Source organism: Drosophila montana, unplaced genomic scaffold (assembly GCF_035044405.1).
Source record: "Drosophila montana isolate Dmon_TW-CO22-7 unplaced genomic scaffold, ASM3504440v1 contig_3699_1, whole genome shotgun sequence".
Lineage (NCBI taxonomy): Eukaryota > Metazoa > Arthropoda > Insecta > Diptera > Drosophilidae > Drosophila > Drosophila montana.
In genome coordinates this window covers 129148-148617 of record NW_026998585.1, presented here as the reverse complement: position 1 = coordinate 148617, position 19470 = coordinate 129148, and the positions used below count along the sequence as shown (strand labels likewise).

The 19470-nt window shown below is 37.5% G+C and overlaps 2 protein-coding genes across 3 annotated transcripts in view; one reads left to right on the top strand and one right to left on the bottom strand.

The window, feature by feature from the left end:
* The window catches only part of Galphao (G protein alpha o subunit), a 42212-nt gene that overhangs the window by 16444 nt on the left and 6298 nt on the right, over window positions 1-19470 (top strand). For both annotated transcript variants that reach the window (XM_064692991.1, XM_064692993.1), the window contains 3 exons: window positions 328-512; window positions 602-762; window positions 18457-18585. In XM_064692991.1, the coding sequence (XP_064549061.1) occupies window positions 328-512; window positions 602-762; window positions 18457-18585 (475 nt within the window). The remainder of the gene's footprint in view (window positions 1-327; window positions 513-601; window positions 763-18456; window positions 18586-19470) is intronic.
* Window positions 1846-14862, bottom strand: LOC135435771 (probable cytochrome P450 49a1). Its single transcript, XM_064692990.1, has 14 exons — window positions 14687-14862; window positions 10202-10508; window positions 10014-10147; window positions 9772-9937; window positions 4684-4764; window positions 4498-4614; window positions 4352-4428; window positions 4073-4268; window positions 3823-3997; window positions 2580-2749; window positions 2428-2506; window positions 2256-2355; window positions 2064-2188; window positions 1846-2002 (listed from the first exon to the last, which is right to left on the bottom strand). Exons 2-14 carry the CDS (start codon window positions 10453-10455, stop codon window positions 1889-1891), a joined length of 1788 nt encoding a protein of 595 aa, XP_064549060.1. The 5' UTR covers window positions 10456-10508; window positions 14687-14862; the 3' UTR covers window positions 1846-1888.

Genomic DNA, 19470 nt, shown 5'->3' with positions numbered 1-19470 from the left:
AATTTGTCTATCCAACTTAGTTATATAGCTTAAATTGCAAATGTTTGGCAAAACTTGAGTTGAAGACTGTAAAATCACTCAAAATTTGGGGTTAATAGAAAGTTTAAAATATTTATGAATAAACATAAACTACTTTGAAGCCTTTCCAAATAAAATACATATAACATATATTTTTTACATGACAAATAACATTCGTAGACTTTTTCAAGATCAGCTCATTATAAAACTAGGGTATTTATTGCACGAATATAAACAACTTTTTAATAATTTGCTAGTGTCGTATCTTTCTAACATGTGTATCTTATCTCGTATCTTTCCTATTTGCAGGCGCCGGTGAATCGGGCAAAAGCACAATAGTCAAACAAATGAAAATCATTCACGAGAGCGGGTTCACTGCGGAGGACTTTAAACAATATCGACCGGTTGTTTACAGCAACACAATACAATCATTAGTTGCAATATTGCGAGCCATGCCAACTCTTAGTATTCAGTATAGCAATAACGAGCGGGAGGTAAGTGAACCAACATAAATGAAGCCATTTACTTGAATCCCTAACGTTGCATCTTTTGTTCAAATGTTTTCTTTTCTTGTCGTTTGCAGAGCGATGCGAAAATGGTGTTCGATGTGTGCCAACGCATGCACGATACCGAACCCTTCTCAGAGGAGCTGCTGGCCGCCATGAAGCGGCTCTGGCTTGATGCCGGCGTCCAGGAATGCTTCTCGCGCAGCAACGAATATCAATTGAATGATTCCGCTAAATAGTGAGTATCCATTTTTGAATAGATTATTGTGATTATTTATATGTGTGGATGTAAACCAAGCCAACATACTCATTCTATTATCGGCGGCTGTCACTTTTAGTTAACTTTAATCTGTGAGTTTCAAAATGTCTTTTCCTCTGGTAAAAGAATTTCAATGGAATTTCTATCAGACTTTTAAAACAGTTTTAATTGCAGTGGTTAGCTGCAACGCTCTAGTCGTTTATTCTCTTCAATTCTGCTTTGTCAGGCATTCGTAAACGTTTCTATTGCCTTGCATTCAAAATCTGTTAATGCATTCACACCTTTACTCTGACCTGTTAAGCTGTATAGTCTGTACATATTATACATATACGCTCTCGCTGCTTCTGAATTCTTCTTTCTACAGCATTCGTAAACGTTTTGCGTGCGCATAGAGACCTTAAATATACATTTCTTATAGTGTCTTTTTAATCGCATTGATTTCTCCTGAGTTTCTTTTGTGTGTGTGTCAAGCACAAACTTATTAACTGAATTGAATAATATTTATTGCTTCAAAGAAACGAAAGAAAATGTTGTCAAAGTAAATTTGACATTGCACATGACCTTGAACTTATTATACTTGCCCAGATGGGCAGCATAAAAACTTGCTTCAATCAATCTTGAATTCATCATAAGACTAAAACCTTTTATACATATATATATATATATATATCGCACATCAGACACATAATCTCAGTGAATAATCGTTTCCAAGACAATTTCTCTTTTCGCTGTTGTCTGTGTTCCATTTCCATTGCATTCCGCTCATGTTTATATGCATGATTAATGGATAAAAAGCGTTGCATACTTTTTGGCTCTTTATTGGCTACGACTTTTGGTTGCGTACAGTAAAACTAAATTGATGACTAACACGAATACATAAATATATACAAGCGCTTAGCGGCTGTCAAAGCTGAAAGATACACAGTTGCAGATACATTTGTATCTCAAGCCCATTTGCATAATTAGGAAAAAGAAAAACGCGTGACAGTTAAACCAAATGAAACACAAACAGCAGCAAAAAGTAATGCGTTCCGCTAAATATATCACACAGCCGCCGTGTTGTGTGGCAGCTGTGGCAGCTGCAAATCCTCAACGCCCCGTCATGCTACTCGTCGCGCGGTGTCAGTTTGAAATTTAACGGAGATTGCGGTATGTACGTGGAGTTGACGCGATAAATGAATTCGTCGGAATCATAGGAAACACGGTATTTGCGAAAGATCTGCAATAACGAGAGACAATTAAAATGTGCTCCTCAATCTCGTCTCAATTTCGTCCCTCACCTTGGCCAGCAACGTGTGCAGCTCGATTTCGGCAAAGCGTCGACCCACGCACATGCGACGCCCGTAGCCAAAGGGCAGGCTTACAAAGGGATGTATCTTCTGGCCGGCATGCGGGCAGCCTTCAGCTGAAATGCAACAGAAAAAAACCGTTACCACTAACGAGCACAACTCCCCTCCCCCCCTTTCACTCACCTGCGCCCTGTTTGAGCCAACGTTCGGGCAAAAAACGTTTCGGCTCGGGGAAATATGTTGGATCATTCGAGACAACCAGATGTGGGAAGATGACGTGCGTCTGCATTGCATGTTGGGGACCAAAAAGGTTATGTATTAACAATCAGTTATCGTTACGGCCACGCCTACTTACGCCCTTCGGCACATGGTAGCCGTTAATAACTGCATCCGCCTGCAGGTTGCGTCCATTCGCAATGACAACCGGTTTCATGCTGCAAGTATATATATATATATATATAAGTCGGATATTTATTTAATCTGCGTGGGTTGAGCTGTTGCACCTACCGCAGCGTCTCCTTGACGCAGGCCCGCATATAGGGCATCTGCTCAAGGACGTGCTGATTGATTTGCGCATCGCACGTTGGAAACACACGTTTCAGCTCCTCGAACAAACGCTGCTGCTTATCCGGATTCTTGGCCAATTGATAAATGGTCGACGAGGCCGCCACCGAGGTCTGCAAGTGAAACAGGGGGACAGTTGGGCGCATTAGGGCGTTGCCGATACATATATGTAGTATATATGGTATATTTCACAGTCTGCCAGTTAATTACCTAATGAGCTTTATTTATAGCCTGGCATTATACAAATAATGATTGTGTCATTCGATTATCTAGCATAGATTACGCTGGTATATACTTATATACATTGTCAGATATCAATGCTGTCATTATTTACAATGCTATGCATATGAAACAAGGCCTTAAGTGGAAAAAAAAACTATTCTATCTATTGATAACTCATGATATAGAAAATCCTTTTAAAGAGATATGTTGAATATATGTTGTACATAATGTGAGCAAAAAATGCATTATCGATTTCATAATTTATGTACAGAACAGGCAGAACAGAATTATATTATTCTAAGTATATAAATCTCTAGGATTATTTTGTGCTTATTTATTTTGTTATTGAAATTTTCATTTTTTATTTATTTTATGCGTTTTATTTCTTTTCTTTATATATTTATATTTTTATCTATTTGATATTCCTTTATTTAATACTTGGTACATTTTTTTTATATATTTTTATTTTTTATTTATTTGTATTAAACGTTAGCTTGTAGAATAAATTCACCTAGATTTTTGAGGCAAAGCGGCTTAAGGGGCTAAGGAAAGATTACATATTAAGATAAATTAGCTGATACTGATTTTGAAATTTTGCGAGAGATAATTTAAGATCAGATGGATTATATCTTTTATATTGATACTCCAAAGAAAATCTAGATTAAACTGAAAAATCAGCATTGAGTTTAGCTGATCAACTTGGATAAACTAGAAGCCTGTTCAGCATAACCACAAGGAAAGAAAGAAAGCATACTCAACTAATTCTACAAGGATTAGAAATTCGGTCGAATCGATCGAAAAAGTTTCAAGTTCGCAATGCAGAAAACGTTCGACAGATTCTCATCATATTGGCTGAAAAATGTGATTGGAATACTCGCCAAAAGAATATGTTAAGCCGTACAATCTAATAATTTGTAGTACCAAATAGTTTTGGCCTTGAGTGGCTTTTGCGGCAATTACTTACCGTATCGACGCCGACGAGAAACAGATCCAGGGCCAGGACAGCTGCCAATTTTCGATTGCCCGTTTTGCGCACGATGCGCTCCACTATGGAAATGTCCGCCTCGTTTTTAGGTACATTCTGTGCCTGGTCCGCGTCGGCCTTGTCCATGGTCTGGCTGATGTTCTTCATGCAAATGCTGCAGCGATAAATCAATCAAAAAAACAAACAAAAAAATGTCAAAAAAAAGATGGGTAGGCGTGTCTCAACCTACGCGGAAAACTGATCCAATGCGCGGACAAAACTGCGATAGGCTTTTGTGGGAAAGACGCGCCACAGTGGCATGCGCAGCTCCAGCTCCGGCACCGCCCAGAAGAACGTATTGATTGCCTCAATAATTTGTTGCGCCTCGGCGCTGCCCTCCGGCTTCAGGCAGCCGAGTCGTGTGTCCAGCGAGACGCGACCCACAGCTGCAGGGGATAAAGGAAGTATATAAGCTCTTGCCTTCTCATTTAGTTCAACTGTCGCGTAAGACAACATTTTCTTTGCTTACATTCGAGCGCCCATTTGTACAGTTCGTGCAAAAAGTTATCGGGCAGCTGCTGCTGCTCATTGCGCATCTCGCCTATGCTATATGGCAAACGGGCAGCAACGGGATTATATAATGAGGTGCCTGCCTATTATGTCATGCCAACTTACCGCACCATAAACTCGCTGGCTATATCATTCAGTGGGGGTATATATTTCTTGGCGGTTTGCGGTTGCAGCAAAATCTGTTGCACCTCCTGGCGAAAGGCCTCCCACTTGGGACCGTGCCTAATTGTGAGTGGATGGGAGGGTAAGTGGGCGGGTTGCAGGCTTTGCCAAATGCAACGTAATACTTACACGCCAATTAGACCAGCCACATCGCCAAAGAAGTCGCGCCGCAGCTCACCCTTGTAGTGTCGCAGCGATGGCATCGAGGGTCTGCCAAGTAGAAGAACCAGAAGATATATATATATATATAGGTATATATGTTTAGGCGGGCAATGCGGCGTATGCGCAATTTGATGCTTTTAAAGGACATGATGTCAAATAGGCGCACACACACATAGCACAGGTTGTTTTTAGCTCATGGCTCAGCCTTGCCTTTTGCCATAAACTTAACTCACATTACAATAGGAATTTCACATAGGAATTTCTCGCGTGCGACACATCAAACAAATAGAACAACAACAACAAGCCCGGCTAAAATGATGACTCGCAGATACATTTGTGTATCTTGTTGATGTTCGCGCTCATATTTGCATTATTGCGACGCTCGCATGTCGCCATATAAAACTGGTCGCATTTTATTTTGTTTTACGACTTCAACTGGCAAATACCGAAGCTCGCATTTTATATTAGGGTGTCACGATTAGTAGGGTGTAACTGCTGTATCTACTCGGCCTCTTTGTCTATTTGTCTTTTTTTTCTTCTGTGTGTTGTGTTGCCCCAGGCAACAATATTCAATTAAATGGCATAAAATAAAAGTCATGCGACTTTATTTACTTAGCCACTGTGCAATTTGCCCAAGCAAAGAACAAATACACACACACACGCATACGCATTAGGGGTATTCACTGCAGAGGAGCTATTTGAATATGTGTAGCTAAACCAACTTTCTTTACTATGCGCTTAACGATTGCAATCATATGTGTTTTATAGAAACTCGTAATGCTTAATCGTAACAGTTGTCTATTTTTTTACACATTTCTCTTTCTATTCATCACATTTGCTCAATGCTCGCTTTCTTAGCTAAGAATGTTGCCCGTGTTTAATCTTTTGCTATCTAAAATCATTTGTTGATTTTATATGAAATAATATTTTTATAAAAATGAATTTTTCATTTAAAAATTAAGATTTCTTCTGCACTATCACTTTTAGCCAGCTAAATATTCACACATCAAATGCATTTTTATTTTTATAGATTTCTAATTAATATTTGCGCTACAAAAACTCTTCATTTATTCAATTATTTTAAATTGTGTTGAATATTTGAACTCAATTCGTAGTTTGCCAGCCTATTGTTTCTACCAATAAATTTTACTTGTTATTTTTTTCGAATATTAAAAACCAGTTTCTAATACATTTTTTTCTATTTCGGAATTAAACAAGTTCTCTAAGCCGCTGCCCTCAAGGGTCAATCCTATCTTTGTTGACCAAAAATACTCTTAATTAATTTTGTAACTATTTAAATTTGAAGTAATGGCCTTTCTCCACTGGGCTTAAAAATGTCACATTTTCAAGTTTTACATATTGGTGTTCCACCGGTTTTCGGTAACATGTGAGTGGCAAAAGTACTGTTTCTTTAAATAAACAGCTGATCGAGTTGCTTTAATTTACATAAGCGACGCACAGATTTCCTTCCAAAAGTCAAATAATACGGCCCCGAAGTAGGGGCTCTGTTTAATTGACTCTTTGCGAGATTTGGCCAACTTTAAATGTTAAAAACGGTGGGATTATTAAAATTTAAAATTATAATTTAAAGTTACCGCTTGCCTTCGTTGCAATATCAGCTGGTTTATGTTTACATTTTTCACAACATCGATAGAAATCTCGATTAATCATCGCAAAATACACGAAAAGTTCGGGGCGAATTTACACATTTTTAAAAAATGTGACATTTTTAAAAATGTGTGAAATGTGTTTTCTTATGGGGAAACGTACAGGCCGCATTTTACACATCTTGCAAAAATGTGACATTTTCAGAAATGTGTTCAGTGGGCAGGAGGCTATAAGATATCAATGCGAAAGAGTATGATAATTTTATCGTTGAATGATTCAAGATGCGTAACAACTATGTCATAAATACTCTTTTAATTATAATTATGTGGTTTATAAGCAATCATGTCAAAGTCGTTCAGTTTAACTATATAATCGAAATAAATAGTCCATATTTACTAAATATGTTATCTGTTGATAGTTTGATAACAACACCGTATTTTATTATGCTTTTAAGTTTCTGCACACTTTCAAGTATAATTCTTACAGATACAATCGACTTAAATTGAAGTTTCTTTTCTAAAGAACAAAGTTTAACACGCACTTCAGACTTTCTGCCAGGCTGCCAAGGTAGAATATATTACTCAATACAACAGCTAACATATTTTCACAAAAAATATATTCGTATTGTAAATTGTTAGCATATGTAAAATGCATTTCATTTGCATGCAGATGTCGCTGCCGACCTCCGAAAGGTCGACAAAAACTTGAAAAGCGCTGCATTGCACATCTAAATGCAATAAATTATTGCATTTTGAAATTTTGTGCATAAATTGCGGCATATATGTTAAATTTATTATATTTTTGTGTGCGACAATTGTGTGGCAGAAGCCGACGTGAGTTAGATACAAAATTTGGAAATTGTAGGCCAACTAGTTGACCAACTACCGAATGTTGTTCCACACTCGGCAGACAACTTGTCTGTCAGCAACAAAAACAACGACAACATCTGTGAATCTAATCTTAAGTTTATGCGTTATTTTATTTTCTTTAACATTTTTCCCACACACACACAACCTTGTACTTTTTGTATGTTCGCGTTTAAAGTTATGCGAGACATAAAATACGAAAGGTTTTTACTTGTCTGCCTGTGGCCAGCCCACACGCAAAGTGTTGAGTGCTGGAATGTCTTCATCAGTCAGTCAGTCAGTCAGTCAGTCGGTCGTTTGGTCAATTTGCGCTTTGTTTGCGTTTGGTGTGTGTATATCAATCAATTAGCGCTGCGGCGTTCATCAATCTTTCAATCTTTAAACATTTGCTCACCTTAACGCATCGCGTCTATGTCAATTTATTGGCTATTCTCTATATTTCCATCTCCCTCTCTCTCTCTCGTGCGTCTACAACTTTTTAATGATGACTTGCCAATTTCAACGACCATGCTGACAATAAAAAAAAAGTTTACAAGTAACAAAATACAAAACATTTATTTCTTTCGGCTATTTTTTTCGCGCTCGCTTGAAGCTGTCGCGACGCCGCGTCTATTTGATGATTATTATTTGTATTTATATTTGGCTATACAAATCTTAACATAACTGGCACATAAATTGGTTCATGGCCAAATGGGAGAGCACAAAAATTAAACACACACAGACACACACAAAATGTTTTATAAAAGAAAGCTTAACAAGTTTGGCAAATCTTGGCTTTCTTTGGCGTACAGAAATACAGAAAAAAAAAGTAAAAGATAAAATTCATATTCATAAGCTACGAAAACCAAAATAGCTAACTATTTATTTCCATTGGCGGCACATTTTTTATTCAATTTTTTCTTCTTCTTTTCTTTAATTTTGCGCGTCTTGTGAAGCAGCTTTTTGCTTCAAAAAATCTTTCAGGCCTACAACTTGACTGAGTGAAAGTTTTTGTCTGTTTGTTTTTTTTGTTTTTGTTTTGCTTTAGGCTATGATAGCTGAATCGACATTTGTTTAATTTCGTTGAGGCCTTTAAATCAGCTGCCACACATTCTAATTGGCCAAATTGTGCACGTAATGTTGCCCAATGGCATTATAATTACGTATTAATTAACAAACAAAATGGCAGAGCCTAACAAAATCCTTTGCATTGGCCAACTAATTGCGCACTCGCCTCTCTGAGCAACTGTCATTCATGCCACACACACACACACACACACACACACACACACACACACACACACACACACACACACACACACACACACACACACACACACACACACACAGACAGACGCCTACATGCGTCAATAATTTAATTATGCATTTAATGCAATATGCGCATAAATAATAAACACATTTCTTCAGCTGCTCTCAGCTGTGCAAAGGCAAACCGAAAGGCAAATTAAAACACAGCACAAGGATATCATATGCGGACTGTGCATGTGTGTATTTGTGTGGGTATCTGTGTGTGTGTGTGTGTGTGTATCACAGTGGCTGCTGCTTAAGTGCAACGATGTGGCAAATTACACATGTCAATTAATGTGCATTCATTTAAGCCGACTTCTGCTGCAACTGAATTAGCTGCCGCATTTGAATTACCTTCATGGCATTAATATTTATGTAATGCCAACTGTACTCAATTGGAAAACATATATTAAGGCCCATTTTATGTCATACCATGTCATATCATGTCTCGTTGAATATCTCAGTCTCATTTATGATCAGTTGCTTTTAACATTTTTTGCTTAAATTTTTAATTTGTAAATGAAAATAGACTTTTGTTTTCCATTTAACTGTTCGTAAATGCTGCAAAATCCTTCTCAATGTCACAATTAGGCTTTGCGCTTGAAATTTTTTGTGAATTTCCTTGTAATTTGCCTTTTTTTTTAGCTCGCCAGTCACTTTAGATGGATCTAAGTGTTTTCCAGGGCCAATTTATTTTTATTTAACAGGCCAACTGCTTCTTCTTTATTTATTAGGTCAAGCATATTTCAGTTGATGCGTCAGTCTTCATTTACCTTTTCTTTGTTGTCCTTCATCTTTACATTTCACTTGATATTTTTTAAGGAACCATTTAAACTGCAGGTTAACATACAGGTTGTAAACATAACATGGATGTTATAAGTGTAATATGCTTGTTATAAATATAATGTGCATGTTATAAACACAACATGTATGTTATAGGCCATGTTTATGTTAAAAACGCTTCCAATGAATATCTCAGTTAGCCTTTACCCTCTTTCAATCTTCCTTTCTGTATTTTTAATAAATTAAAATCCTGCATGTTCCCATTTTTGCTATTATAAACCCACGTAAATTATTATTCAGAATTTTGCTAAATGTCCCTTTAAAAATTATAGCACCTAGCCAAGTTTGCATATGAAATATTAAACCCAGTTTAAAGTGCGCAATAATATCAGAGCACGTAAAATGTCGCTGCGCGGGCGGAAACGTCAGATTTTCCAATATGCACGTGTAAATCTTTTTGTTTACTGTCGACCCAAACACGCGCGTGGCATTCACGCCCAGCGCTGCTCACCTGTGCGGCATGGCCTCCTCCTTTTTGAATATATTGCGTATTTCGTCGCCATCGAACACAAACAAGAGATCCGGGTGTCCAATAAGACCGCCCACTTTGGCCATTTTGCCATAGTTGACATGCAGCTCGTGCATCACCTTGTCGAGGTCGCTTATTTTGTACGTGCCTGTGAAAATGATTTGTCTATGAGCAACAGGGTATTTGTGTGTGTGCTAGTGTGCTAATCCAAAAGTATAACTAACCAATTAGCGGCGCAAAGCGCCAGGAATTGCCAATCAATGGCAACGGATACGGGCCGGGCACCTCCGCATAGGGACGCACAGCGGGTGCAGTTGTTGCTGTTGCACCTATTGATGTTGTTGCTGCTGTGGCGCCTCTGCAAAGAGCGCGTTAGAGAGTGCGGCAACAAACTGCTTCCGAGAGATCTTACCTGTCAGCTGAAGTATTTATCCGCTGCTGCTGCTGCTGTTGCTTCTGTTGTTGTTGTCGCTGTCGCTGTAGCGCTCCAGACGCAATTGATTTTTCAATTTCCGTTGCCACACCCACACCATCATGGGGCAGTGCAGCACCAGCGGCTGCTTCAACCGCACCACCAGCGCCTCCGGCACCGGGCAGCAGCGTTGTCGTCGCCGAGTACGTTGTGCGCCTTATCAAAGCCGCCGTGGTTTTCCGTAAACTTGACATTTTCCGCAATCCTTTCAGTTGCTTGTCGTTGTTTGGTTCTTTTTGCTGATGGGCTAAAGTGTTGAAAAGTGTTGATATTTGTTGTTAAAGCAGTTGATAAAAAGTGTGAAACCTTTTAAAATACTTTAAAATACACTAAAAGCCATGAGTGCCTGAAGGCAGCACTTGAATTTATGAAAATCGCATAGAAAGGTTAGTTTTAAGAGAGGAAGAGAGCGCGTGACGGAGAGAGACAGAGAGCTTGTGTATGTGGAGAACTTTAAAGCAGTTGGAAAGCCCTTAAATCCGATTTAAAATGTAAATAAAGTAAACACGAACAAAGGCTTTAGTTGAATTCATGAAAATCGCATAGAAAGGTAAATTCTAGCAAAAAGTAAAATACCAAGAAAGACCTACTTTGTAAATATACCCACTAAATATAGACTAAAAATACCAAGTAAAATAAAATGCTCTTAATTTAATTCGGGAAAATCGCAAAAGGTAATTCGCTTTTGAGAGGGAAAAACTTTTTCCATTTTGTTTGTTTGTAAAGATATTTTCAGAACTGCACCTGTAAAGCGCAATTATGCTACAGTTTTGAAGACTGAAAATGAACTGTTTCGAGAAATGCACGAAAGCTAATTGGAATATAATTGGAATGTAAACTCATAATAGTTTGAATGGGGCATTTAAGGACCAACCAATTCTCAAATCTCTTGCAAGAGCCTAGGCTTGTTTTCTGCATGAGTAGAAGGACTCCATGGTTGGCGGGCAATCAAAGGTCTTATCATCTGGTCATTACATAACTCATAAAAGTAGACAAAACATTCCAACCGTATAGTCTATACCTTGGGGCATACAATTTTAACTGGTAATAGGAAGAAGGGGGAGGAAAAATAAAACTTTAACAAGTTTTTGCTCTTAGTGGCGCCCACTTGAAAAACAGTTGAGAACTGCCAAAGAGATTTCATGTAATTTTCAAATAAAAAACTAAATGTATTTTTCCATGTTTGTTGCGCAAAACTTGCTGTCACTTATTTCAGATGAGTTGGCATTATAATTTTTTATGCATTTTATAAAAACTTTAGAAGAGCGCAAAGTTTTTTGCAATTATGATAAATACAACTATTATACGCTGTATATAGGAGTGCAAACAAGGTAGCTTAGCTATGTGAATTAGCCGGGCACACAACAATTGTTAGAGTAAACAAAGAACTGGTGAGAACATCCATCATAATATTTATGTGCAAGTTTAGCGAGTAGAAAGAACTTCTTGTTTGAGCATTGGAAGCTGCCTCTGTTCGTTATGCAAACAACAAAAACAAAAAAACGTTGTTGAGATGTCAATATTTGAACAATTGAAGGTTAGGCTGAGTAAACAAAACATTTATGCATAATAGATGGCACATGCATAAATATATATGTTGTCATAAATGTGGGCTAAAACTAACTTTCAGCCAAGTGAAGACCTGACACGAGGCAAATTGTCAAAAGTCAAGACTTGAACTAGGGTTTCACACAAATGCAGCGCACTTAGTTGACGCAGCCAAGAGCGAAAGGCAAACAACGAACAATTTACTAAACCTATGCGATAATATGGCGGCAGCAGCAGAGACGAACTTAATATATGGCCTAAAAAAAAAAAACCAGGCAAATAAAAGCCCAAAGCAGTTTACATTTTGATTTTGCCAGAAGCCAAAAGTCTTTGCTCAAACTCAAATATGAGCTGAACAACGCGCATTGTTGAAGTTGTGCGTGCGTGCGTGTGTGTGTGTGTGTGTGTTGCCAATAAAATTCAAGTGGCTAACAAAAGCATTCAATATGTATATATATATACACAGATATGCGCGTCTATATACGTGTCTATACACTTCAAAGCGTGATTTGTGTGGCATGCTGCGTATGAGCAATATTGAGATATTGCTCATACGCCGCATGGCGCTGCCAAGCACAAAGCGCTGCCATTGTCGCTGCTCACACTCTCTCTTTCTCTCTCTCTCTCTGTCTCTCTGCGCCTGCTCCTAAGTTGCAACTTCTGTGCGCTGGTAATTTAAATCCCATTTGCCGCACACAATTTTTATGGCTCAATCTCTATGTGTATACACACAATCTTGGCATTATGCTTTAGCTTATATCCTTGCCCTTGCCTTGACAAGCGGCGACCTTCAGCTTCAGCTGCGACGTCCAGCACTTGAGCCACACAACACCACACACACACACACACACACACACACACACACACACACACGCACACACACACTAGCCCCTTATCGGGGCATGCCTCATAATGAACTTGAGTGATAATCCTTGCGCTCACCAAAAAAAAGAAGAAAAATGAAAAACGAAAGGAAAATCAAAATGTCAAGCAGCTTGCACAGCAATGGGTTTTCCTTCCAACAGCTGCTCAAGTGTCTTCTAAAGCGTTTTGTCTGCGCTGCGCTTGGCCGCAACTTGACTTTGACTTTGGCTAGCCAAAGCGCAAAGATTTAAATTGTTAAATTACCAAACGAATAAATAATCAAGGGTCTGGCCAACTGTTATGTGCACTGCAATGACATAGTTAAAGCTGACAATTTATGGCCCTGCAACGTAATATTAGACAATTATTCAAAGAAGGATTCTGGCTCGAGTTCTAGGATGATGTCTTGTCTTAGCTTAAGTCCATAGTTAACAGAAAGTAACATGAATAGTTTGCAGAATACTTTTGATAAGTTAAAATGCATTAAAACTTGTTATAAGCTTTAGAATTTGTCGGTTCTATATAAAAACTGCAGAGCAAGTTTTTTAAACTTTCTTTTGCCCAATGTTATTGTTATTGTTATTGTCATTAGCTTCTTTAATTGTTGCACTTTAAAATACGATTGTTTAAAAAAGTATAGAAAGTAAAAAAAAAGGTTGTAAAATTAACAGAATATTGTCACAGCTGAATATCGGGTACTTTTTGTTCAGTAGCTCGTAATTGGAAAAGGCTTTTGTGCATTTCATTTGATTTTATTATTTAAAGTCATTCACTAGTTAAATGAACAAGTATGAAATATATTTCCTTAATATAGTGAAAAAATCTGTGAAATATCTGAAGAGAGTTTTTAGCCCCAGTTTATAAATAATGTTATAATGAAGCTATAATTTAGACCTCAAACTTGTCTTCAAAATAATAAGTAATATGCACTTATTCAATTGCCAAAAATATCCTAAATTTCCATAACTGATTTCTCTCTCGCTCTTTCTGGTCTTTAAGAGTGTGTTCTACATAACTTCATTTTGAAGTTTGTTTGGGGACTGAAAGTTAAAGTCTTCACTCTTTCTACTCTTTTTTAACAAATCACAGCTCAACTCCCGCACACCCTCTAGTTGCATGCATTAGTGCCCCTCCTCCCCCAACCCTCTCCCTTTGCCCTGTTTTTCTGCCCATTGTTCTGACGGCTTCTCAAGGGGCCGTCTCGCACGACTGACAGCGAAATCGAAAATAGAAAACTTGTTTTGCGAGCAATTTGTAAACTGTTGCGCATTTGCGAATGCAGCTGACAAGCAATTCTATTTATTAGCGCCAAAATGTTAAATATTGAAAAACAAATTGCCAGCTCCGCCCCGCCCGCTCCGCACGGACACCCCTAAATTAGCCACAAGAAAGTTGCGGCTGCATAAATTATGTCATTTTCAAAGTATTTCAAATTTTGTGTTTCTTTTTTTTTTGTTGATTTTTATTTGTCGCCGCTTTTGTTTGCGGTTGCGTTTTCGATTTGGAGTTTTAATTTATTTGATTTGCCATTGCCACAGAGATTGTCGCGCAGCCAGCCAGCTGTCCCATGATTAAAGTCTATAAATCTATAAATTATGCGTTTCGAGGTGCGGCCCGGCCCGGCTGTGGCACGCCCATTAAAGTTTAGTCGCCTCGGCTGCGGCTGTTTGCTCTGCACTTGTCAAAGGCATTTTAAAGTTGGCTTTTAACTGCCTTTTCACGCTTCACTTGCAAACGGCGACTGATTTAAGCGCATTGCACTTTAACTAGTTTTGTTGTCGCTTTTTGGCCAAGTATTTGGGCCGGCTTGCCTTTACTAGTCTAAGACACGCGCTGTCAATGCTCGCAAAAATATTTGTCAGTTTTTATGAAACTCTTTTTTTTTTTCGATTTTTGGGCTAAAGCTATAAACATTTTTGCTATATATTTTGTTGAAATGAAACTCGGTTGCGGTTTTCTATTGTTGCTTGCCGACGCACACGAATATATATTTAACCATATAGCTTCACTCACTTGGCGGGGCACTTCCACATCCACTTCCACTTTAAACATCAGCGTCACGCGAGCGTGCAAACTTGTTGGCCAATAGAAACCGAAAGTCGTGCAACAACAGCCACAAACTCAGCTTCAAGCTCCGCTTGCTGCTGCCTGCTGTCTCGTAGAGCAAACGCGACGCACTAAACGCGATCGCAGCGCTTCTTAGTCTACTTATAGGATCGACCACAGCAGGGCAAAAGCAGCGCATCGCATCACTCAGTCCGCTCCGCTCCAGTCCGGCACGGCTCGGCTCGGCGCGGCGCGGCACGGCGGGGTTCGGGTCTACGTGCGCTATGCGGCAGCTAAGACAGCTCCAACTGGAGCTGTATGCGTGAGCAGTCCAGAGCTGGACTGCTGGCTTTTGTTAAATACTCTATGCTACAGGGTATTTAAATTTGATAAAGAAATTTGTTACACACATATATAAAAAATATTATTTTATTATATTTTATTTATATATGATCAAAATTGTCAGCTGAGATTATGTCAACAAACCGTTTAGCTTTAAAGAAATTCTATATTATTGAAACTTGGTAAAGATATATCCAAAACATATGCCTAAGTCAATCTGGGATCATTTCTGTCTACAAATAGCTAGTCTAACATTTTTAGAGCACAATTTAAATTTATTTGTTTATGTTATCTTCTTCAAAAAAATTAGAAAAACAAAAAATACCACAACAAACAATTTATAGCTGTCATAAATCGGATCGGAATTAAGTCGTAATACGAACAGATTTTTTACAGATACAATTTCCATTTAATATAATAAATATTTTAATTAATTATAAAAATTAAAATTCTACTCCAAATTAAATTATTTTGTAAATTAATAATTATTATTAATTTAAATTTAAATTAGCAACAAATATTTGATCAAACAACTTTCCCAGCAGCCATTTAATTTAAGGGTATTATCTAGTTGGCTTTGCAAAGCTGATCTTTTTTTATTGTGGAACTGATTTGTTGGTTTTATTGTTAAGATACGCCCGCTAATTGCTCTCTCACTCTCTTCGCTTCGTTTTATATCCTCTCTCTCTCTCTGTTGCTCTGGCCATTTGAAATTGAAAGTGTTTGCTGCTAATCAATCTTACTAAAAAGCAAAAGTTTTTTTTTGCGACGTTAATTCGCAGCGGTTATTTACACGCTTTAATTCATTTTAATCAATTTAATCTACCTTTTGTCGACTTTTTTCATCTTTTGTTTGTCTAGGCCTTAATGGCAGCCGTCGTTAGGAAATTGTCTAAAAAAAGCAAATATAGAAATTTGCATTAAAACTAACGACGCGTTTACCTAGACGCTTTGTCTCTGTCTCAAACGTTGTCTTCTCTCTCTCTCTCTCTCTCTCTCTCTCTCTCTCTCTGTCTGAAATTTTGCATTAAATTCACATAATGCACTGAGCCATAAAGCATATTAGTTCACTTCAACTAGTTAATGCGCTATGGGGTTGCTTGGTTTTTGCCAAGGCGAGACACTCAGCGCCATAAAACAAACGCTCTATAGTATTTTTCTTAAACCTGCATTGACACTTGCCCAAAAAGCTCAAAGAGTATTTCATTTTAAATTGTTTTTGTCCTCATAACTGAAACGACGAGCCATAAAGAGCATCAGTTAAAATATATTTTTATAATTGCAATATAATGAGTTAAAACTTATTCAAAACTAATTAAATTAACTGATTATCCGATGCTTATCTAAATAAATTAGTTTTTTAGCAAACATAAAATTATCTAAATACTTGTACATATATTCCAAATAATTTATTTTTCATTTGCTATACAAATTTATACGTGATTAACATAAAAGAAATCCAAATAAATTAAGAACCAGCGACCGGAAATGTAAAAATTAGTTTCAAGGCGTTGAATTAATAATTATAATATAACTATTATGATTTTTATTCGAAGAGTTTTTAATTTCCGATCATATTCTTTTTTATCGCAAATTTTATTAATTTATGTGAAAAAGTAACTTATTGTTTATTGATATAATTTTATGAGCAGAAATCTTCTTTAAGGACTTAAAACACAGAAAAGTTAAATCACATGTGCGACAAAGAGCTGTGACAGCGTTGCCAGACTTTTCAGTGCCGCGCTAAGTTGGCTGCGCCTCATCAATTTATAAAATGCAACTTACATTCGAAGTAATTCGTAATATTTCATTGCGTTTCATGAAATGTTGCAGCAAATCGTCATTATGTAAGCCCAGTATGTAAATGATGTAACATTTTTTTAACCACAGCCAGATTGTTAATGTTGTTGTACGTGTTAATAAAATACAATTAACACTAGAAAATTAACTAAAAATAATAAAATGTCTGTTATAAATATGTAATATTTCCAGTAGATTTGAATTTCTAGAAAGTGATATACATTTCTAGCTTTTATGAGTCTATGCTCTGTACAGACATCATTTACAGCTGGAACTTTTGGCCCCTTGAACCGCCTGTAGCCCAATTTATATTAGCCTTTTTTATGGCTCTCTTAACTGTCTTCACTCTCCCTCTCTTTCACACTGCACGCTGTAAGTGCTAACACGAATGCCTGACAGCATACTATGACGCAACTCGGAGACCCAAGCAAATGAGCATTGCCCGGATAAGATCGCGTCCGGAGATCATCTAATAGTGAAAATTGTGAATAACTTTTGATTAGCGTGTGCCGTATAAATGTTACAAATATTTACATTGGTCAGTCTTACGTATATGCAACTATTGCAGGCACGATATTTACTGATATGTATATAGAGGTATATTTGGAATATTATGCACTCAAATTTTCCACTTGAATTAGCGCTACTTGGCTTCTGGTTATGGCACAGATATTTAGAGCATGGCGAGCGTGACTTGGCCATTTTGCCCACCCTTGTTAAGTGTGCCGCGCTGTGTTGCATTTGCGCCAGCGTTGCCAGACTGTGCCACTTGCCAATGATCAATGGGGCGACAACAAAAGTTGGGCCACAAAGGTTGGGCAAGTCGCGCGTTAATTAAACACACACAGCTTACAGTTGGTCGCAAAAGTAATTGCCGCAACAACAAAAAGATTCACACAACAGACGCTAGAAGACGGGCAACTGGAAAACTTATTTACGACCCGCCTCAGAGACCTCTTTTTGTCTCTAGGTTACATGAACCTTACACCTGGCAGCAACAAATGGAATTCGTTTCTTATTTTTTCTTTCGGCTTTTGTTGTTGTTTTTTATCTTTTGCCAAATGTTGCGTGCGCTGCGTAAATTACTGCCAAGATCTGGACACTGACCTATTCAGCCTCGTCTCCGTCTTCTTCATTTCTCTTTTATCTAAATTTTTTTTTCTATTTGTATATTTTCTGTATCTGACCTACTTGTTGAAGCTGGTCGGAACACGCAACATTTGACTGATTGAGAGTCACAAATAAAGCTAATTATGTGCCCCTAAATAAAATACCATTGCGAAACTTGATGCCACAAGTGCCACACTCGCATCTAGAGTCATATTTGTATCTGGAAGATACATTTGTTTTTGAGCGTTTGTTACCACTTGTCGGCGTCTAAATTTATGCTACGTTTTAATTGTTTGCACAGCGCTTCGCCTGCGCCTCAAATTGTGTTTGCCCCGAAGCCGCCGACGTCGGAGCTGACTGCAGCAAGTCAAACATTTGTCGGCCTGCCCACCCCTGGCTCTAAACAACAACACCTCACCCTCTTCCCTTAACAAACAACAGCACTTCGCCTTGCTAATGATTGCGTGTCTGTTTGCTCTTTGCAGTTTCCTGGATGATTTGGATCGGTTAGGCGCCAAAGACTATCAGCCTACCGAGCAGGATATCTTGCGCACCCGAGTCAAGACAACCGGCATTGTCGAGGTTCATTTCTCCTTCAAAAATCTCAACTTCAAGTAAGTAAAACGACAGGCATAACACAAATGGCTATAAAAGCTAATCGGTACTTTTTATAACAATTAAACTAGCAAAATTGCGGAATTGATTTTTATTTATTTATTAAATTAATATATATTTAAAATAGAAAATCCAATCATTTTTCAATACTGATTAAAGCCAGCAACCCATTTTTTTTTTACTATTATAGTTTAAATTGAATGTTATGAAATAACTTATTTTAAATGTTTTTATATTTTCCTCAAAAACGTTGGTTAGGCATAAACTAAACAACTAAATATAAAAAAATTATAATAATAAAATACTAAAATCAAAATAATAATGCTTAAAAAAAATAAGAAGAACACAAAAAAATACCACAATATGCTGCTGATAGGAATATGCAAAGAAAAAGCACGCAAGAAAGAGCTGCAAAAGCCAAATAAAAGATGGGATTTCATTTATCCGAGTTGTTTTCACAAAATTCTAAATTTGCAAAACTTCTGCTAAATAGGATCAATTTTTCCTTATCAGAATCTTCAGCCCGACTTAATATGGAGCTAACTACAGGGATCGAACAAGCAAGTTTAGAATTTAAAAAAGAAACATACTTTTATCCTAATCAGTTCCAAAAGAAAAATGTGCATTCCAATCAAATCTATACAAATTTACAATTTAAAAAACTTTAATTGTTCTTAAGATTGAAGTTAATTTACACGAGGTACCCAAAATCCGATTTTTTTCGGATTTTAAAAATTTAAAAATAAACACAACCCATGGCTCCTAGATGACCAAAATATCTTTGATAATACCATATCCTAGATATAGTCCTGGTGAACCTAAATAACCGAATAACCTTGCAAAATGGGCAAAAATTTGCTCGATACATATGTATGCATGCTTTC